General features: G+C 43.3%; 1 protein-coding gene and 1 pseudogene across 1 annotated transcript in view; one reads left to right on the forward strand and one right to left on the reverse strand.

The window, feature by feature from the left end:
- MMUT (methylmalonyl-CoA mutase) overlaps nucleotides 1-21,644 on the forward strand; it is a 184,920-nt gene extending 163,276 nt beyond the window's left edge. The window contains exon 13 of the mRNA XM_073625234.1: nucleotides 21,257-21,644. Coding sequence (XP_073481335.1) covers nucleotides 21,257-21,385 — 129 coding nt within the window. The 3' untranslated portion in view covers nucleotides 21,386-21,644. The remainder of the gene's footprint in view (nucleotides 1-21,256) is intronic.
- On the reverse strand, nucleotides 18,809-19,084 carry LOC141140356 (small ribosomal subunit protein eS28-like; annotated as a pseudogene).
- Nucleotides 21,645-21,859: the final 215 nt, after the last annotated feature.

Consider the following 21,859-nt stretch of genomic DNA (forward strand, 5'->3'; position numbering starts at 1 on the left):
CCCATCATGAGCATGTGTGAGGAAATACTGGATATAGCCGCGTTAAGCCTTGTCAAGCATTTTTTTTTTTTGACATGTCAAAATCAATGGTTCCCTATGAGAGCCCATTGATTTGAATAGAAGTCGGATCATGATGATTCGACTTGAGGTTCGGCTTGTGTGCTGAGGATCTTGAATGGGAACCCTCGCCAAAATGAAAAAAAAAAAACGGACTCTTATCCGGGCATGCAGCTCGGCAGGTCAGGACCATACCAGGCCAAATGCCCTCAATATGGGGGGTGGGTGCTTTGGGCCCCCCCCCCCCCCAAAGCACCTTGTCCCTATGTTGATGGGAACAAGGGCCTCTTCCCGACAACCCTGGTTGTTGGTTGTCGGGGTCTGCAGTCAGGGGGCTTATCGGAATCTGTAAGCTCCCCTTTAACAAGGGGGCCCCCAAATCCTCGCCCCCCCGCCTAGGTGAATGAGTATGGGGTACATTGTACCCCTTTCCATTCACCAAAAAATGCGTCAAAAATAAAAACCGTACACATGTTTTTGATAAAGTACTTTATTAAAGCAGCTCCAACGTCTTTCGATTTCTTCTCCCTCTGGCTATGTCTTCATCCTCCGGTTCTTACATGGGGACAAGGCCGCTCGCTCGCCATCTTTCCTGACTTGTTGGGCTGCATGCATGGATAAGAAATTAGTAAGAAAGAGAGGAGAGAACCAACCAATGAAAAATCTTGACAATTCTTACCACATCCCAGATAAATTGGAAAACTGGAAAGGAGTGCCCCAGGGGATAGTACGGGTAAGAAAATTGACAAGATGTTGGTAACAAAATCGTAGAGAATATATAAAAAAAAATATCAATTTTATTCAATGGATATATACAAAATAAGGTGGACAATCAACATCTAAAAACATGACAATAGAACTCATCTGAATGAAATATAGCAGTCGCTAAATTTTGAGACACACAAAAATACTAGACATAAAATCGATTTAAATGTGGTGGTCGCAACAAGTCCAACATGTTTCAGAAAAAGAAAAGTCAAAAGGCTAAACTGACATTGTATTAATTTCCTTCTTCATATCATTCTATTGAAAAAAAGGGGTGTACATATAAGTACATAAAAACTTGTACAATTAATAATAAATATAAATATAGCAGTTTATTTAAAAAATGGCAGAAAAATGGCCAGATATTTGCAAAGCAAAGTACTCAGAAGTCGTGTTGTTCTTGACAGTAGTGCACATCACCATTGAGATAGATGGTACCTCACGCCTCAGGAAAAATGCAAAAATCGCATAGCAAAACTCTGCAAGTGAAGTAGGTGCAAGCAAAAGGCATTTCCCACTTCTCATCGGTCTTGAGAGATTCCCAGACAATGTATTTAGTAGTGGAAGGCTCAAAAGGATATTCTCCTGGTGAGGAAATGGCAGATCAGGGCACGCAAGGACAGCCGGGATAACAGAATGAAAACAAGTAAAAAAAGGGGGTATATATCAACTAGAGAGGAAATTTTAATTCCGTCAGTTGGATTGAACTTCAAACAGAAAGGTGTATAGAGAATGGACGGCACATTATGCAGGGAGAGCCTACAGGTGTAGTGAGGTTTGATATTAAAAGAAAAATTGGAGCAAGGAGGTTACAAGGAGATATCCCCCAGCAACACAGGAAATATCCCAATGATTAATTCGTCTAGTGATATGTTCATCTAATTAAAGAAGAAATAGGCAAAAACGGGGGGGGGGGGGGGGGGGCTGTCTAGAATGTATCTCCTACCTTAAGCAGCCGATTCTTAGCCCAGTGTCTGGGATGGAGCGTATATCCTGGCTGTGCAGCAAATGATTTGTTGCAGCATGCCAGGTATAAGGGCAGCAGTTGCCCTTTATCTGTATCAGCGGCCTTGTGGTGCCCAGAACTGGACAGCATACTCCAGGTGCGGCCGGACCAGAGTCTTGTAGAGTGTGAGAATGATCCTTTTTTTAATGCATGCCAATTTTCTGTTTGCTTTGTTAGCAGCAGCTTGGCATTGCATGCCATTTCTGAGCCTATTATCTACTAGGACCCCCAGGTCCCTTTTCATCTGTAATTCCCCCAGAGGTTCTCCCCCTAGTGTATAGATTGCATTCATATTTTTGCCACCCAAATGCATTATTTTACATTTTTCTACATTAAACCTCATTTGCCATGTAGTTGCCCACCCCATTAATTTGTTTTTATCTTCTTGCAAGGTTTCCACATCCTGCGGCAAAGTTATTGCCCTGCTTAGCTTAGTCTCATCCGCAAATACAGAGATTGAACTGTTTACCCCATCCTCCAGGTCGTTTATAAACAAATTAAATAGGATTGGTCCCAGCACAGAACCCTGTGGGACCCCACTACCCACCGCTGACCATTCTGAGTATTCCCCATTTATCACCACTGTCTGAACTTGCCCTTGTGGCTAGTTTTCATATGGTCCATGCCAAAGGACCTTATTTTGTACAGTAAAGGTTTATGGGGAACTGTGTCAAATGCTTTTGCAAAATCCAGATACACCACATCTACGGGCCTTCCTTTATCTAGATGGCAGCTGACCTCCTCCTTAATAGATTGGTTTGGCAAGAACAATTCTTGATGAATCCATGCTGATTACTGCTAATGATACCATTTTCATTACTAAAATCTTGTATATAGTCCCTTATCATCCCCTCCAAGAGCTTACTGTATTTTGGGCCCCTTTTAAATATTGGTGCTACATTGGCTTTTCTCCAATCCGCTGGTACCATTCCAGTCAGTAGACTGTCGGTAAAATTAGGAACAATGGTCTGGCAATTACTTGACAGAGTTCCCTAAGTACTCTCGGGTGCAAGGCATCCGGTCCAGGTGATTTATTAATGTTTCCCAAGTCTAATTCTGTCCTCTGTTAGCCATGAAGGTGCTTCCTGTGATGTGTCACGAGGATGAACACTGCAATTTTGATTACTAAAGCCCCCTTATTCCCTCATGAACACGGAGGAGAAGAATAAATTCAATACCTTCGCCATCTCCCCATCCTTTGTAACCAGATGTCCTTCCTCATTCTTTATGGGGCCAATATGGTCTGTCCTTCCTTTTTTTACTGTTTACATACTTTAAGAATTTCTTGGGATTTTTTTGCTCTCCTCCGCTATGTGTCTTTCGTTACCTATCTTAGCCGCCCTAATTGCACCCTTACATTTCTTATTGCATTCTTTATAAAGTTTGAATGCTGATGATGATCCCTCAGCCTTGTATTTTTTGAATGCCTTCTCTTTTGCTTTTATATGCATTTTTACATTGGCGTTAAGCCATCCAGGACTTTTGTTCACTCTTTTAAATTTATTACCCAATGGGATGCACTGGCTAATGCCCTTATTTAATATGCTCTTAAAGCGAACCCATCTCTCCTCCGTGTTCTTTGTTCTTAAGATTTCCCAATTTATATCTTCTAGCAAGGTTTGTAGTTTAGTTTAGAGAAGTTGGCTCTTTTGAAATTCAGTGTATTTCCCTTATGTTTCCTATTTGTGTGATTTATACTGAAGCCAATTAACTTGTGATCGCTGTTTCCTAAATTTACCCTGTATTTCCACATCCGTGATCAGGTCTATATTGTTGGTAATCAGTAGATCTAGTAATGCTTTATTTCTAGTTGGTGCGTCTACCATCTGACCCAGGAAATTGTCCTGTAAGACATTTAGGAACTGGCGAGCCTTAGACGAATGTGTGGTTCCCTCCACCCAGTTTGTCTGGATAAATAAAATCCCCCATTATGATAACACTTCCCATCCTTGCTGCTAATCCAAATTGTGATAGGAGGTCCGCCTCCCCCTCCTTCCTCCAGGTTAAGGGGGCCTATAGCATACTCCCGGTATTATTTTCCCCTTAGCTTTATCCCTTTGGAACTCTACCCATAAGGATTCTACCTCCTCCCTAGCTTCCTTAGTGATGTCATCTCTCACATACACTTGTACAGTATTCTTGATATACAGGCATACCCCTCCCCCTTTTTTACCCTCTTTATCCCTGCAATAAAGAGTAAACCTTTGAGTGGTTGGCAGCCAATCATGAGAACTGTTGAACCAAGTCTCTGAAATTCCCACAAAATCCAAATCTCTAGTTCACCCATCTTGTCCACCGGGCTTCTGGCATTGGTGAACATGCCACATAGTTTAGACCGGTTGCATACTATCCTCTTATTGGTTGTTCCCAGATTTCAACTAGGACTTGTTACTATACTTACCTTTGGGTTTATGTGCTTTAGTCAACCTACCACTAATGCCCCCAATACTACCCTCTGGACTATGTTTCGTGCTGACTATCTCTACCACTGGACCCCCCCCATCACCTAGTTTAAAAACCTCTATAAGCTTTTATCCATCTTTACTCCCTCTTCATTTAGGTGCAAGTCCGTCCCTTCTATAGTACTGGTGATCGGCTGAGAAGTACTGGTTACCCTAAAAATAAAAAATAAAATAATAAAAAACAGATCCTGTTCCCCTAAAGCATGAATAACAGCACAGTGCTTGTGCTGTGTAATTTGGCCCCTTTTATCACCTAAAAAACCTGGCTGATCCTGCCTGGCTATACCCTCCCCCCTGTAAACTGACCATGGTTTATCATGACTACTGAGCCCTGAAACCATGGTCAGTTTACATACCTCCATCGTCCGCAGCCCTGCTCTGTCCCTCTCTGTCCTCCTCTCCACCCAATCCCCCCCACCTGTCTGCTCATGTCAGTGCCCAGTGCCTGCCCCCTCCTGCTGCTATCATAACTACAAAAAAACCTCCCATGCCCTGTAAAATAACGTTGTGTCCCTGTGTTATGTAAAAAAGCTGTCAATCTGTAACTATATCACAGCGTCTCCTGGTGCTCATGTGACTCCTCGGCCCTCTCTCCTCCCTGCCTAACGCCCACTATAGCTGTCAGCCGGGCAGAGAAGAAAGCTGAGGAGTCACGTGAGTGACGGGAGGCGCTCTGATATAGGTACAGATTGGCAGCTTTTTTTCTATAGCACAAGGACACATAATGTTCTGTTACAGAGGGAATGGGAGGTTCTTATTGTACTGAGTTAACAAGCACTTTAATGCAGGCAACAGCATGTGGTGAAACTTGTGTTTTTTCAACATTTTTATATGTTCAAAAAGTATCATAAATGTTTTCCCCTTTAAAAACACTCATAAACGCAAACATAAGCATTTGGCATTTCAAATGCTAGCAAACTACAGTCCTGAACGCGATTTTTCTTCTTTCGAAAAAATGACAGTAACCTCAACTGCTTCTAAACTACTATAAATGACTGAGTGTAAATGTACACATAAGAATAACACAGAAGAGAGTTCAGGGGCTGCTGAAAAAAAGTCCCAACTGCTCTTAAACGTCTGTTTAGCAGCTGCAGTGTACATGAGGCCTTAGTGGTTAGCATTCCTGCCTTACAGCACTAGCATCCTCTGTTCAAATTCCAGCCAGGTCACTAATTGGATAGAGTTTGCATGTTCACCCTGTGCTTGCAATGTTTCCTGCTGGTTAACTGACTTTTCTCTAAACTGGCTCATTAGATTGTAAGCTCTTTAACCACCTGCCCACCACTCACAATATACAGTTCTGCCAGCAGGTGGCAGGTACAGACCCAGTAACGTCCATGACTGGCCTCATTCTGGGGTTTGTATGTGCACGCCCCCTGCCAACCCATGCTGTTATTGGACACAGCACATGTTTGGCACTAGATTTCAGCAAATGGTTTTGGCTGAAGCCTACTTATCGGCTGTGTCCAAATGTGCAAACAAATCCAGACAATCACATTGTCTGATTTTTGAAAGAATTTATTTGCAAAGTATGGTGTAAAATAAGTAATTTTTCAATATCAAAAGTTCATCTCAATACTTTGTTATATATCCTTTGTTGGCAATGACAGAGGTCAAACTTTTTCTGTAAGTCTTCACAAGGTTGTCACACACTGTTTCTGGTATGTTGGCCCATTCCTCCATGCAGATCTCCTCCAGAGCAGTGATGTTATGGGGCTGTCCCTGGGCAACACGGACTTTCAACTCCCTTCAAAGGTTTTCTATGGGGTTGAGATCTGGAGACTGGCTAGGCCACTCCAGGACCTTGAAATGCTTCTTACGAAGCCACTCCTTCGTTGCCCGGGCGGTGTGTCCGGGCAGTTGTCATGCTGAAAGATCCAGCCACGTTTCATCTTCACTGCCCTTGCACAATTGGTGGCTGACTAAATACTTTTTTGCCCCACTGTATGTGTCTTTATAGAGTGGTAGGTTCTTATTCACTAGCTGTTTCCAGAATATGCTTGTGGGCAGGGCTGATTTCTTCCAGTGAAGTGTGATGGCTTTTCTTGCATAAAATAGTAACAAACTCACCATGGTGCGCCCTGCTACAATGGAGACGTACTGCTGAACTAGGTCCAACAGGCATACTGACATGGAGCGTTGTAGCAAGATGTTACTGACCACACGGATGTATGAGAACACTTCCTCCCAAAACCCTACGATAGCTGGGCAGGACCAGAAGATGTGGGAAAGGTCTCCCAGAGTTCCCCCACACCTCCAGCACTCCAGGGAAAGGCGGGGATTCATTTTGTGTAGCCTGTATGGGGTGTAGTAGGCCCTGTGTGTTATTTTAAACTGTATTAACCGGTCTCTAAGATAAACTAAGGGCTGGAATGGGAAGTCCCAGATATCATCCCAGTCATCACCATCAAGCTCTGGGACGTCCTGGAGCCAACGGGCCATGAGTTTTTCCATGGCTGGTAGGGAGATTCTAAGGAGATGGGAGTATATCTGGGAAGTTGTTTTTTTTTTGTGCAATCAAGTCTAAGGACATCTTCCAGAGAGGCCTGTATAAGCCGAGGGCTAGAGTGAGGAAATTGGCAGCTGAAGGCATGGGAGAGTTGTAAATATCTGAAGAAGTGTGATCCTGGAACATTAAATTTAGAGCGGAGGAGAGATAATGAAATCAGGGAATCACCTTCAACCAATTGGGAAAGCGTTTTTACGTTAAATTTGGTTCATGCATGAGGCTCTGGTATTGTGTAAAATTGGGCCAGAGCGGGGTGTTCGGGCAGTGTGCATCATTTGGATAATGTTCAAGTTTTAGACCAGCTCTCCATGCCTCTAGGGTATTACGCATGGATGGGGTTAGGTTATAGGGAGCGCGTGGGCCATGGAAAAGCAAAAATTTCAGGGCCTCCAGAGATTGTGCCACTGCCGCCTCCAGTAGCACCGCAGAGTTGGTAACATCCGGGTTCAGCCACCATGCCACTGTGACCAGTTGTGTGGCTAAGAAGTACTTGTATAGGTCTGGGAACGCCAGACCTCCTTGGGAGGCTGGGCGCATCAATGTGGTCCACCTGTACCTTTTGGGGATTGAGGACCCCAGATAAAGGAGAACATTCTGTTGAGCTGAGTGAAAAAGGATTTTGGAAATCAATGTGGCGAATGTCTAAAAAGGTAGGTAAATTTCAGTAGAACTTTCATTTTAATCAGATTGATACAGCCTAATAGTGATAGGGGTAGGGACTCCCACGCCTTCAGCTTCTGCCTAACTTCTTGTACCACTGGGGACAGATTCAGAGTTATGTAGTCAGCAGCTTTCCTGGAAATTTCTACTCCAAAGTAGCGAAAATGTTCCACCTATAAAAGCAGTGGATCTGGGGGAGCCTTCTCCTGGGCAGCTGGGTCAATGGGAAACAGGAGGGACTTGGACCAGTTCACACGAAGGCCTGTAATTCAGGCAAATACATTGCCTACTTTATCCAAAACTTAAGAAAAAAGTTGTGTTTTGAAAATTTTTTAGGCAAGCAGAGTATTCGGATGACACTCAATAGCAGCATGCACTGTAATGAGATATAGATATATATATATATATATATATATATATATATATATATATATATAGTGCACTTCTAGCACTGGTGCACTTCTAGCCTTGTGACCACAGTGTGGTGAAGGTCCTTTTCTGTTCTAGCATGATGGTCCTGTGTATAAAGCCAGCTCCATAAAGACATGGGGGTTGATTACTAATGGCAGATAAACTGCACACTTTGCCAGGGAAAGGTATACCTTGAAGGGGAATTTTCCCTACATTGGTAAATGTGGTGAAATGTCACATTGCAAAGAATACCCAATCATGTGGAAGGAAGGAAAAACGGGATTGTGGCTTGCACTTGATTGAATGATGGATGTCAACAGAACCTCATTCACTAAGTTCTGGGGAAAATATCTGTGCACTTTATCTTTCAGAGTGAGCAGTCTGTTTGCCTTTAGTAAATCAAGTTTAGTTTGGTGAAATTGTTGTGGGGAAACTTGACTGACATGTACAGAGCCCTTACTTCAACTCTTGAATGCCTTTGGGATGCATTGGAACGTCAATTGCAAGCTAGGTCTTCTCAATCAATATCAGTGCCCAACCTCACCAATGGTCTTTTGGCTGAGTGGGCTCAAGTTCCAACAGATGCTCTCTAAACTTGCAGAAAGCCCCCCCCAGAAGAGTGAAGGCTGTAAAGCTACAAATGCAGAGCCAACTCTATATTACTGCCAATAGTTTTAGAATGGGATATCCAACAAGCTCATATAGGTTTGATGATCAGGTGTCCACAAACTTTGGGGCATAAAGTGTACATATTCTTTCTATCTAAGCTTACAAGATAATTTCAGTGCTTTCAGATCCTTGGTGATTGTATCTCGTTTAGCAAATTAATTTTTGTTTGTTTGTGGTCTTTTACCAAGCAATATTGGATAGGTACTGTATATATTTAGTCTTGTAAGTGATATTTTTTCCTACAGCTATAAAAATATACAGAATACTAGAAAAATAAGCAGTTTGGGAGCAGATAGTTCACCTAATTGCTGAAAAATGCTCGTGACAGATTGCCATGGTGGAGGCTGCCAGGGAACAGTACGGTACATGCAAGAGAGGTTTTCACAAAGAAGTTTACATCAAAAGCAAAACCTGGCAGAGGTGACCACCAGATGTGAGAACCAATATTTTAAAACAATGTCATTCTGAGACAGAACAGCAAGATTTAAAGCAAGCTCAACAAAGAGCACACATTGCCAGTTACTAAAGCCAAAGTCAATGGGATCGTAGACCACACAGTTACTAAATGTTTAATATGAGTCTAGGGCTTACCAGACTTACAGATGAAAACTGAAAGAAAATCTTCGTTTACAGATCAGGAAAATCTTAAAGTTTACAGCTGGAGTAATAAAGGTTATGCGAGATGGTCCCATAAAAAGTGACTGCATCAGAGGACAAAATAGTCATGTGTGCTGGTGGAATTATTTAGATGAAAGCCCTACTCCAGTGGTCTCCACTAAATTCTGGGTCTTGTACTGTGCAACAGCCCTGCTGACTTGTGAACACAGGTGGTCAGCATTTTGGCATGGCATCATTCAGAGATCACGCTGAATTCTTTCAATGAATGCAGCGCATTCTCAGGTGGTGGAGAACATGATAACACTGCCCACCTCTCCACCTCGTCCAGACAAAAATGCTTTGCATTCATTGAGAAAATACGCAGCAGTCTCTGAATACCACCCATACCAAGCGGCTGACCCCCCTTGTTCAAATGCAGCAGGGCAGCTGCTCGGCACAGGACCTGGAAGCTAGTAGGTATCTCTCTACTAGCAGTACCTATCACCATGGTTTCCAGCTTCTAGAGAAGGGGTATTGAATCAAAATTCAAGTAGGTCCGGTCTATGTCTATCAAAAAATTAGAAATGTACTGTTTTCAAAACATTTCAACAGTATTTATCCCCCATCAGAGTTCCCCTTTAGATCATGTGTGTCCTTCAGTGTGCCTCCATAGATCAGGTGTGCCCATCAGTGTGCCTCCATAGATCAGGTGTGCCCATCAGTGTGCCTCCATAGATCAGGTGTGCCCATCAGAGTTCCCCTTTAGATCATGTGTGTCCTTCAGTGTGCCTCCATAGATCAGGTGTGCCCATCAGTGTGCCTCCATAGATCAGGTGTGCCCATCAGTGTGCCTCCATAGATCAGGTGTCCCCATCAGTGTGCCCACATACAGCAGATGTCCCTTTTAGAGTGCCCCCATACAACAGTAGTGCCCATCCTTAAATTTAAGTTGTGAATTATCACAGTGCATATTTAGATTGGTAGAGCCCATCTACGTATACATTGTACCTGATAGTTATGTCCCTGTAGCCAGGCAGGCAGGGGGCGGGAGCAGGAGCTTGCAGAAGAAGCATGCTTCAGGGGGTGGGAGCTGGGCGGAGAAACCTGCTGAAAAGGGCGACGTGCACAAGTGATGTCATTGGTTCACCTGCACCGGCAGTCCTAGCAACCAATGATGGTAGTGCAGTAGTGATCGAGTGCTGAAGACTGGCGGTCTAACGGTCCAGACCAGAGCGTCACTTGGTTTGGGTCTCAGATTTAATGAAGGCTGTTTTAGAGGGATCCCATAGGTATAGTACAGTGTCTTGCAAAAGTATTCACCCCCCTTGGCATTTTTTGTGTTTTGTTGCCTCACAACCTGGAATTAACATGGATTGTTTGAGGATTTGCATCATTTAATTTACAGAACATGCCCACAACTTTAAAGATTTTTTTTTTTTTTATTGTGAAGTAAACAACAAATGGGACAAAATAACAGAAAAAGTCAATGTGCATAACTGTTTACCCCCTAAAGTCAATACTTTGTAGAGCCACCTTTTGCGGCTATCACAGCTCCAAGTCGCTTTGGATAAGTCTCTATGAGCTTGCCACATCTTACCACTGGGATTTTTGCCCATTCCTCCTTGCAAAACTGCTCCATCTCCTTCAAGTTGGATGGTTTGCGCTTGTGTACAGCAATCTTTAAGTCTGACCACAGATTTTCTATTGTATTGAGGTCTGGGCTTTGACTAGGCCATTCCAACTCATTTACATGTTTCCCCTCAAGTGTTGCTTTAGCAGTGTGTTTGGGGTCATTGTCCTGCTGGAAGGTGAACTTCCGTCCTATCCTCAAATCACACACAGAGTGGTACAGGCTTTGCTCAAGAATATCCCTGTATTTAGCACCATCCATCTTTCCCTCAACTCTGATCAGTTTCCCAGTCCCGACTGATGAAAAACATCCCCACTACCACCACCATGTTTCACTGTAGGGATGGTGTTCTTTGGGTGATGTGATATGTTGGTTTTGCGCCAGACATAGCTTTTTAGTTCAATTTTAGTCTCATCAGATCAGAGCACCTTCCTCCATACATTTTGGGAGTCTCCCACATGCCTTTTGACAAACTCAAAACATGCCATTTTGTTTTTTGCTGAAAGTAGTGGCTTTCTTCTGGCCACTCTGCCATAAACTCCAACTCTATGGAGCGTACGGCTTATTGTCGTCCTATGTACAGATACTCCAGTCTCTGCTGTGGAACTCTGCAGCTCCTCCAGGGTTACCTTAGGTCTCTGTGCTGCCTCTCTGATTAATGCCCTCCTTGCCCGGTCCATGAGTTTTGGTCTGCGGCCGTCTCTTGGCAGGTTTGCTGTTGTGCCATGTTCTTTCCATTTGGTTATGATAGATTTGATGGTGCTCCTAGGGCTCATCAAAGATTTGGATATTTGTTTTTATAACCCAACCCTGACTTGTACTTCTCAACAACATTGTCCCTTACTTGTTTGGAGAGTTCCTTGGTCTTCATGGCAGTGTTTGGTTAGTGGTGCCTCTTGCTTAGGTGTTGCAGCCTCTGGGCCCTTTCAAAAAGGTGTGTCTATGTAATGACAGATCATGTGTCACTTAGATTGCACACAGGTGGACATCATTTCACTAATTATGTGACTGAAGGTAATTGGTTGCACCAGAGCTTTTTATGGACTTCATAACAAAGGGGGTGAATACATATGCACATGCCAATTTATCTGTTTTTTAATTCTAAAAAATAGTTTTATGTATATAATTTTCTAATTTTACTTCACAAACTTAGACTATTGTGTTCTGATCCATCACATATAATGCACATTTAAAAAAAAACATTGAAATAAAGGCTGTAATGTAACATAAGCGATAAAAAGCCAAGGGGGTTGAATACTTTTGCAAGGCACTGTATATGAATAGTTACATTGGTCCAAGCTGGACCAATGTAACCATGTAAAAATATCCATACCTGGAATTCATAAATTGCCAAAATATATATATCTCTATATATAGATATCTATCTATATAGATATATGGAGTTGGTGGCTTTTAAAGGCATGCAGCTTTGATTAAAACCATACTCCGTGATCTTGCTATAAAGGAACTTGTTCCCATTTCTTCTTATGAGATGATCTCTCTCTCTCTCTCTCTCCCCCTCTCCCTCTCCCAGTGGACACTATGGAGGTGATTTAATAAATGCGAGTAAACTGTTCATGTTGTAATGTGCAGTTGCTCCAGAGCTTAGTAAATGAGGTAAAGCTTCACTTTGCAAAGAAGACCTAATCATGTGCAAGCAAAATGAAAAAGAAACAGCGTTTTTTTTTTCTTGCACATGATTGGATGATAGAAGTCAGCAGAACTTCTGCTCATTTACTAATCTCTGGAGCAACTGCTCTTGCAGAGTGCAACTGCACTTTGCAAAGTGCATAGTCTATTTGTCTTTAGTAAATCAACCCCAATAAGTGATCATTCAAATACTTTCATTTCACAGGCATGTACTACCATTTTCACCATTACAAAGCCTACTTTAAGCAATACCATGGAGCCGCTTTTGACATTCTAACTTTAACCATATGCCGACCGCCCCACGTACATGTACTACGGAGGGGTGACTCTCATGAGCGAAATCACGTACCTGCATGTGATTTTGCTCCCCCGGGTCTGCGGCGCGCTGCCTGCGACCAGCTCTCGCTGCGATTGGACACAGCGTGTCCGGCGGACCCGATGCCTGCTAGGACCCACCGATCGTTCTCAAGGGAGACAGAATGGCTGTCTGCCAATGTAAACAAGCCAGATTGCCGTTCTGTGACAGGGGAAGACAGAGATCTTGTGTTTCTGCTAAGCAGGAACACAGATTTCTGTCTTGCTACAGTCTAAGCACCTCCCACACAGTTAGAAAGCACTTCCTAGGTACACATATTAACCCTTTGATCGCCCCTGATGTTCACTCCTTCCCTGCCAATGTCATTAGTACAGTGATAGTGCATATTTTTTTAGCACTGATCACCGTATTACTGTCACTGGTCCCCAAAAAAGTGTCAAAATTGTTACTTTGTGTCTGATTTGTCTGCCGCAATGTCACAGTCCCGCTATAAGTCGCTGCTCACCACCATAACTAGTTAAAAAAAAAAAAAAAAATTCCAGAAAAATATCTCAGTTTGTAGACGCTATAATTTTTGCGCAAACCAATCAATATACGCTTTAATATACGTGGGATTTTTTTACCAAGAACATGTAGCAGAATACATGTTGGCCTAAACTGATGAAGAAATTTTGATTTTTTACATTTATTTTATTGGACATGTTTTATAGCATTAAGTAAAAATTATATTTTTTTTTTATTTCAAAATTGTTGGTCTTTTTGAGGAAAAAAAAAAACCTTTTCTTTATCGTACAGGACACAGAGCCTCAGTATTCACTGATGGGTTATATAGGCACCTCTAGGTGATGGACACTGGCACACCCTAGACAGGAAGTTTAGCCCCCTATATAACCCCTCCGCTAACTGGGAATACCTCAGTTTTTTCGCCAGTGTCTTATGTGTTGGTCACGAGAAAAGATATGCTGTGCTGAGCTCCACTGGAATATCCTTCTGGGGCAAGCCACGCAACCGGATGCATTTGAAGTGCTTTTCTAGGCCGAATCGAATGGTACCCGGGCCTTGTGTGCAAAGAAACGAGGTTCTGCCTGTAATGTTTTTCTTTTTAGAAAGCTGGACCCCGGTATCAAGTATTTGTTTTTTTTTTCAACCATATCCCTGGCGGGGTGCTTTACAGGCCCAGAGCTAGGATCCCCCTTTTTTTACGGAGGCCCTAGTCCCTGAAGGTTTTTTCAAACGGAGCCCACCGTGAGAGGTGAAGATTGGGTCTGTTACCACAGAACCCTGCAACTGAATAAGGTAAGGGAGATTCCTAAGGAATTTTTCTAGTTTCTTATGTTTTTTTTCTCCTTTAAGTAATGTTGCTATGCCTAAAGTCGCCATCGGGCGCCGTCAAGAACACGTACCTTTCCATGCCTGTCATTTTCTTCTTTGATCATGCTGCACGCTCCTCCGAGCCCATGCCCAGGTAGGATGTGGGATGGGGGTTTTTTCTCCCAAAGAATGTCTCCCCACAGCTCTCTTTAAACTAAAGGGCCATAGGGCAGTCAGCGGTACCCACACCGCCTTCCGCCGCCGCCATTACGGTGGTTTTTCATCCACCTACCCTCTGTTCTCCTCCGCCCCAACCTCCCCACCATGGCGATCCAATCAGAATCTGAACCCTCAGCTCACACGGGAAAGCAGGGCTTGTTTAAAAAAGGACAAGGGGAGGGGCGGTATGGGTGCTTGGAAAAAGGGGCGAAGCGTTAGCGCGGCATCTGGCGTGGGTTGACGCCCACAAAGAGGGCTAAACGAGGCTAAAGGATGCACTCTATTGCAGGTGCACAGCTCAAGGAGGGACACAGAGCGGATGGAGGGCATGTGAGTGTGGCTGACGCAGGCATCCCCAGACAGCATGTACTTAGCACCAGACTGGGCCTTTATAGCAGCGGTAGGTGCTGGACTATTTGCTCAGCAGTACGTGCATTTCTGGTTGTACCTCGGCATTTGTGCTTGGCACTATGGGCAGAAGAGGTACAGGTACCCCGAGAAATAGGGGCTCAAGGGGATCTCCCTCAGGCTCTGAGGACCCCCCCTCTGCAGCACCATCTCCCCCTGAAGGACCTAGGGAGGCTGGTCAGGTTGAGCCATCGGGGTCAGTGGCTACATCTGCTGCTGGCATCTCATCCCCTGTATACATTACTCAGGAGGTTTTTTTTCCTCAACCATAAATGGATTATAGGAAAGATTGATGGCCGTGATTACATCTTTACTAGGGGGAAGAAAGAGCATTAGATCCCCTTCTACCCAGGACCCTCAAACAGAGGAACTCTGGGAAAGGGGAGATGACCCCCTCTAGAGATAGGGACGAGGATGACCTCTCTTCCGGGGAATCTAGTGGGGAAGGTCCCTCTTCGGCTTCACAGGCTGAGAAATTGCTGGTGCAATCTCTTGCTGAAAGGGTCCGCTCCACATTTAAGTTACCTGTAACTGAGCCGATTGAAAAACCCACATCTAGTTTGGGCTCACTTAAGACTCCTCAAGCTGCACATGCTTTTCCTGTTCATTTCCTGCTGGAAAAGCTTATTTATTCTCAGTGGGATTACCCAGATAAACATTTTTTCCCTCCTAAAAAGTTTTCAACTATTTATCTTATGGAGGAAACGTTCACAAAGATGTGGGGTATTCCGTCAATTGACGCCGCTATCTCCTCTGTGAACAAAAATTTGACTTGTCCGGTTGACAATGCTCAAATGCTTAGGGATCCAACTGATAAAAAGATGTAATTCCTGTTGAAAAACGTTTTTGCCTTGGCAGGTTCAGTAGCTCAACCTGCAGTGGCGGCAATTGGGGTATGCCAATCCTTAAGAGATCACTTAAAGTATGTCATAGGGAGAATTCTTGCTTTTCTTACCCCTTTTTGCAAATGGGGTTAGAGATGAAGCTGGCCTTGGGTACTATCAAGGGCCAGGTCTCTGCCTTGTCGGTATTGTTTCAACATCCACTTGCTTTACATTCTTTGGTCCGAAGCTTTATACAGGGGGTAACGCGGCTTAATCCACCAGTTAGAGCACCCCTGAACTCCTGGGACTTGAGTTTAGTTCTGTTGGCATTACAGAAACAGCCTTTTGAGCCGATACGACAGATTCCTTTGGTCCTTTTGACAAGGAAGCTAATTTTTCTGGTAGCCATTTCTTCTGCAAGAGGGGTATCAGAATTGGCGGCTCTTTCTTGTAAAGAGCCATATTTAATTGTTCATAAAGATAGAGTAGTATTGCGTCCTCATCCTAGTTTTCTTCTGAAGGTGGTTTCAAATTTTCACCTAAACCAGGATATTGTTCTGCCTTCATTCTTTCCAGATCCCTGTTCTAAGGAAGAAAAGTCACTACATTCTCTGGATGTAGTGAGAGCGGTCAAAGCCTACTTGGAAGCGACCGTTCAGGTTCGCAAAACGGACGTTTTGTTCGTGTTGCCTGAAGGTCCTAAGATAGGACAGGCAGCGTCGAAATTCACCATTGCTAAATGGACTTGGCAGGTAATTTTTCAAGCTTATGGTTTAAAGGGGAAAGTTCCACCTTTTCAAATCAAAGCGCACTCCACCAGGGCTGTAAGTACTTCATGGGCAGTGCATCACCAGGCCTCCATGGCTCAGATCTGTAAGGCTGCAACTTGGTCTTCAGTCCATACATTCACCAGATTCTATCAGGTGGATGTGAAAAGGCATGAGGATATCGCCTTTGGGCGCAGTGTGCTGCAGGCCTCAGTACAGGGTCCTCAGGTCTGATTTGCTCCCTACTTTTATTTGTGCCCCCTCCCCTCAGGTGGCATTGCTCTGGGACATCCCATCAGTAAATACTGAGGCTCTGTGTCCTGTGATACACGATAAAGAAAATAGGATTTTTTTATAACAGCTTACCTGTAAAATCCTTTTCTTGAAGTACATCACAGGACACAGAGCTCCCGCCCCTCTTTTTTAGGGATATGTATTACACACGTATTGCTTTGCTACAAAACTGAGGTACTCCCAGTTAGGGGAGGGGTTATATAGGGGGCTAAACTTCCTGTCTAGGGTGTGTCAATGTCCATCACCTAGTGGTGCCTATATAACCCATCAGTAAATACTGAGGCTCTGTGTCCTGTAATGTACTCCAAGAAAAGGATTTTACAGGTAAGCTGTTATAAAAAATCCTATTTTTTTTTTTTTAATGGGGATATTTATTATAGCAAAAAGTACAAAATATTTTTTTTTTTTTTTTTAAATTGTCGCTCATTTTTTATTTATAGCGCAAAAAATAAAAACTGCAGAGGTGATCAAATACCACCAAAAGAAAAGGCTCTGTTTGTGGGAAAAAAAGGACTTACATTTTATTTGGGTAAAGTGTCGCATGACCGCGCAATTGACAGTTAAAATAGTGCAGTGCCATATCGCAAAAAATGGCCTGGTCATGAAGGGGGGTAAACCTTCTGGAGCTTGAAGTGGTTAAAGAGGCTGTAGATCAGCAATACAGTTGCAAAAAAAGAATTTTAAAAACATTAAACTGTTTTCTTGAATTCCAAAAATGGCACTTGTTTATAATAGTGCTTTAGCAAATTAAATGTCGTCCAGTTAGAATTTAGATTTATGTTTAGACAAATTGTGAGCAAATCCTGAAACGCTTTGATCAAAAACACATACGGAAGACTTGTCTCCATATAACCCCTTTGTCATATACCTTATGTACAGTTTCTCACTATCTCTGCCGCCAGATGTGAGCAGCCTATGGTGTGCCACCTCTTGAGTTATCCTGTTACCCTTTGTCTATTTTGAATTACCTGCTCATGTTTCCAAACTATATGTTGCTCTACTACCTGTAAAGAACATTTTCACAATGCCATTTTCAAGCAGACCAATAATGGGGTATCTGTTGATCTGTATGACCCCTACAGTATGTTCAGTATACAATGTTCATACTTTTTATTCTCTAAGTTGGTCTAAGTTTTATGATCTAAGTTGTCCTGGTGATGGAGATGACCCCAAAGATGGATGGGCAGAGAGAGAGAGGGGATGTTCTGATATCTTGGGATTATATTTGGAGAAAATCTTAGCTAAATGACTTGCTTCTGTTATCTCTGCTTGAGGAGGATTATTTCAACTGTACAGATTTAGACCGTGCTGGTTAAGCTGCAGTTGATGATTCTGCCAAATCTGATTTAAAGTGCTTTACAAACTTTTTGCATATTGTAGTGCAACAACCTGGAAAAAGATAATTTTTAAAGTGTTACTAAACCCACAACAGTAAAATCATTCTGTTTATGCAGTAAAACATGCTTGTTATACTTACTGTGGAACCTAAGGGGTTAATCCTCTGTCTTGTGTAAAAAGGCTATTTGATCCTGTCTTCTCTTGATTTTCCCCTTTTACCATGTCCCCAATCTATCTCCTGATAGAACAGAGTCTCGGGGGCAAGCTGCACATGCTCAGTTTGGTGTGTATTGCTAGAGAGGTTTTGTTTTTCGCTTGGGAGAGTGCATGTGATCCACACAGGGCTAATCGACACTATCCAGACCAGTGTTTCTCAACTCTAGTCCTCAAGGCGCCTCAACAGGTCATGTTTTCAGGATTTCCCTCAGCTGAAACCTCTGTGGTAATTACTAAGGCAGTCAAACTGATCAAATCGCCTGTGCAAAATGAATGGAAGGCCTGAAAACATGACCTGTTGGGGCGCCTTGAGGACTAGAGTTGAGAAACATTGCTCCAGACAGAGGGTCAGGGGTCCTGCAGCCCCATAGGACAGTCAGAGGAAAATTAAAACTCCTTCAAGCTTTAACCAGACACTGATAGAAGTTCACAAGACTGCTATATACTGCTGATGAGAAAAGGTATTTAACCGTTTATATTTACTAAAACTATTGCATTTCCATGTTCTGTGTACTATGGGAGACCAGATATAGTGAATGCAGGCTCCTGGGTTTAGTAACACTTTAATCTGAATTTTTACCATTTCATTTACATCCAACATACTTACACGTGTATTTAAATCGAAGGGCTTTTTCACATAGGCAGCAAGGAGGGTGGTAAGTAGAGGCAGCTGAACCGCAGTTTTTACCATTTACTTGATTATTTATTTTCAACCAAAATACAAAACTTCTGCAAGGTCCATCGATGCAAGTTTATAAAGCATGCTAGCATAATCTTCTAGCTTTTGTGTTCAGATTCCGATAGCATCAATACATCTCCCTCACGAACAGGGCCCTTTGCATTTCTTATGATAGAGCGGTTGGTATCATCCAATAACCTAATCCAGACCTGTGTACACTGTCTCTAAGGTCCATTTCTCCTAAGAACTTTAGTTACCTGACCAAGCTTGTTCGGCTGCACGCAGCCTGTGTCCATGATGGCGGATTCTGTCAAGAAAAGGAAGTTGCATTTTTACCACTTCCTGGTCGCCCACCCAAACTGTAATAATACGACCATACAGGTCTGTACACATGCCATGGCCGTGATGGCTTGCTTCATGGCACAGCCCGTCAAACTCGTTCATTGAGTTTGATGGGGCAACACTGTAACCGCAAGCCAAACTTAAATTACCATTCGGCAATTTAAAAAAATAAAAGTAAGAAATAAAACAGGCATTCAGGAGCCAAGAGTAGCTCTGGTTTTCTCCCACATTCCAAAGACATATACTGTAAGATTACTTGGCTCCTACTTAAATTGGCCTTAGTATGTGTATGTATAAATGTGAGTTAGGGACTTTAGATTTAGAAGCTCCATTCAGAAGCTCCATAAGGGCAGGGACTGATGTGAATGTACAATATGTACAGCGCTGTGTAAATTGACAGTACACTATAAATACCTGTAAGAAATGAATGGCATCTTAAGTAGTTTGGGATATGTTTCTTACAATTGTTGAAACAAATACCATTTCTGGGGGTGAACTCATGCCTTTAGACTGGAGCGTAGAGTTTGTATGGAATCTTGGCAGGGAAAGGTTTACATGCAGTTTTTGCAGTCAAATCAGTTGATCATATACTGAGAATAGCCAGCTGGAAGATATTACCTCCTGTAGAGTCAAGTACTCTGTCTGTCGTCTTTGAAAAGAAAGCTGACAAATATTGTGTAATACAAAATATCAAAATACAATATAGATATTTATGTTTATGGGCTGAATAAAATTTAGGTATGCTAAAGGTACAGGCGTAAACAAACAGTTTCCCTTGAACCCTTCCCCTCCCAGCCCCATCATCCCTTTAATAGGGTTTGTACGCCCATGGAGCAGGAGGGATCAGTGGTCATGTGAGGAAGGACTGTGGGAGGCAGGTTCGGCGTTCCTACTAGGCAGCCGCCTAGGGCGCACTGCTGCCTAGGGGGCGCCACCGCGGCCCACTAACTCCCCTGTAAGCCTGGCCAGGGAACATGAGAGGGTGGCGGAGGAGGTGGGCACAGCTGGGGAGGCGGAGGAGGCGTCGTGCTTGAGGTCAGCGGAGGAGGCGGGCACAGCTGGGAAGGCAGAGGAGGCACCGGGCATAAGGTCAGCGGAGGAGTAGCTGCAGTCCGGTGAGTCCACTGTCTGATCCTGTCACCTGTGTGGCCCTAGGTAAGACTAAGACTAACAGCACATCCCCCCGGCGGGAACTAACTGGGCGGGAATGAATTCTAATTGTGTTCCATTCAATCCTGCCCAGCAGCAGCACAGTGAGCTTTCTGAATAGGCTGTGTATGAAAGCGTTTACTATTTGATTATGAATAATGCTGGGATCTGCAAGCTGGGACTTGGGAGGTTTGGACTCTTCCTGTAGCTGTGATTGGGTGGGACTGAATGCTAATTAGGATGTATTCCATCTCACCCAACATCAGAGCTGTGAAGGAAGGTTACGTCATTTGCACAGTCTGAAAGACCACAGAGTGGTGTGTTGTAGGCTAAAGATGGAAGGGTCTCAGTCTACATCAGACTACAGGCAGTCCCCGAGTTACAAACACCCAAGTTACGAATGACTCCTACTTACGAACGGCCTCAAATGCCGGCCACTTGTGCTCCACGTTGGTCCTGGATACCTTTCGAGCACCTCCGGACATATCCCACACTGCCGTACTACGCCCCAGATAACATAACAAGCGCCCAGAACATCCCACATCCATGCACAGGCGGCAGTTACACTTACAAATGCAGTGTTCCGACCGGAAGTTACACTTACAAATGCAGTGTTGCGACTTACGAACAACTTCGACTTGCGAACAAACATACAGTCCCTATTGTGTTTGTAACTCGGGAACTTCCTGTATACAGAGTGTCACCTAGTACAAAGCCACAACTAAACCCAGAATATCTGCAGACAACAGAGCAACATGGTACAGAGGTATGATCTATGCTGGGGTTGATCATTCCATTTAGTTCTAGTGAAAAGAAAGTTGGAGTTCAGCTTTACCTTTCTTACGATGCTAAAACATTTGCTGGAATTTGGCTGTGCTAGATGGTACTACTGTTTTCTGTCTCCAGTTTTAATAAATCTGTTCCACCTTTCCCTTCTTCTCACATAACTTCTAACATATTTCCTTTGATTTCTACAGGACTATGACTTCTTATTTAATGCTGGAGTCTCCAGCGTGTTTGGACCAGGAACCCGAATTCCCAAAGCTGCTGTCCAAGTAATTGATGATATTGAACGAAGCCTGGAAAAACGACAGCAGTCCCTTTAACGCAATGGCCTCTGCTCAAGATATGCCCAATGATTTTGCGGTTTAGTGATCAGTGGGTGGAGTCAGTGACCAGTGGGAGGAGTTACTGATGACATTTTGTCTCCTAGAGAGTTTTGTCAACTTTGATCTGTTTCATGTGACTTTTAAGACTTTTCTTATATGCCATCAAATATTCCTGTTTTAGTAAGTGCTGAGTGTTAAAAAGAAAATTTGAAAGATTTGTTCAAATGTAATTTAAAATAAAATAACATTTTTGTAAGTTGATGACTACATATTACTGGCTTGGAACCAGCAGTAGAAATGTTGGGTTTTCCATTATACAGGCTCAAGTCTGGTTTAGCCACACATTTCTAAACCTAGTTTTTAAAGTGGAAAAAAAGCCTAACTCTAAGCTCAACAAATGTCCCTCCCAACCTATCCTGTATACCCTGTTTTAAAACAAATCTGTGTACTTACCGATTTTTAATCTGCTCC

Source organism: Aquarana catesbeiana, linkage group LG04 (assembly GCF_042186555.1).
Source record: "Aquarana catesbeiana isolate 2022-GZ linkage group LG04, ASM4218655v1, whole genome shotgun sequence".
In the NCBI taxonomy this organism is placed as follows: domain Eukaryota; kingdom Metazoa; phylum Chordata; class Amphibia; order Anura; family Ranidae; genus Aquarana; species Aquarana catesbeiana.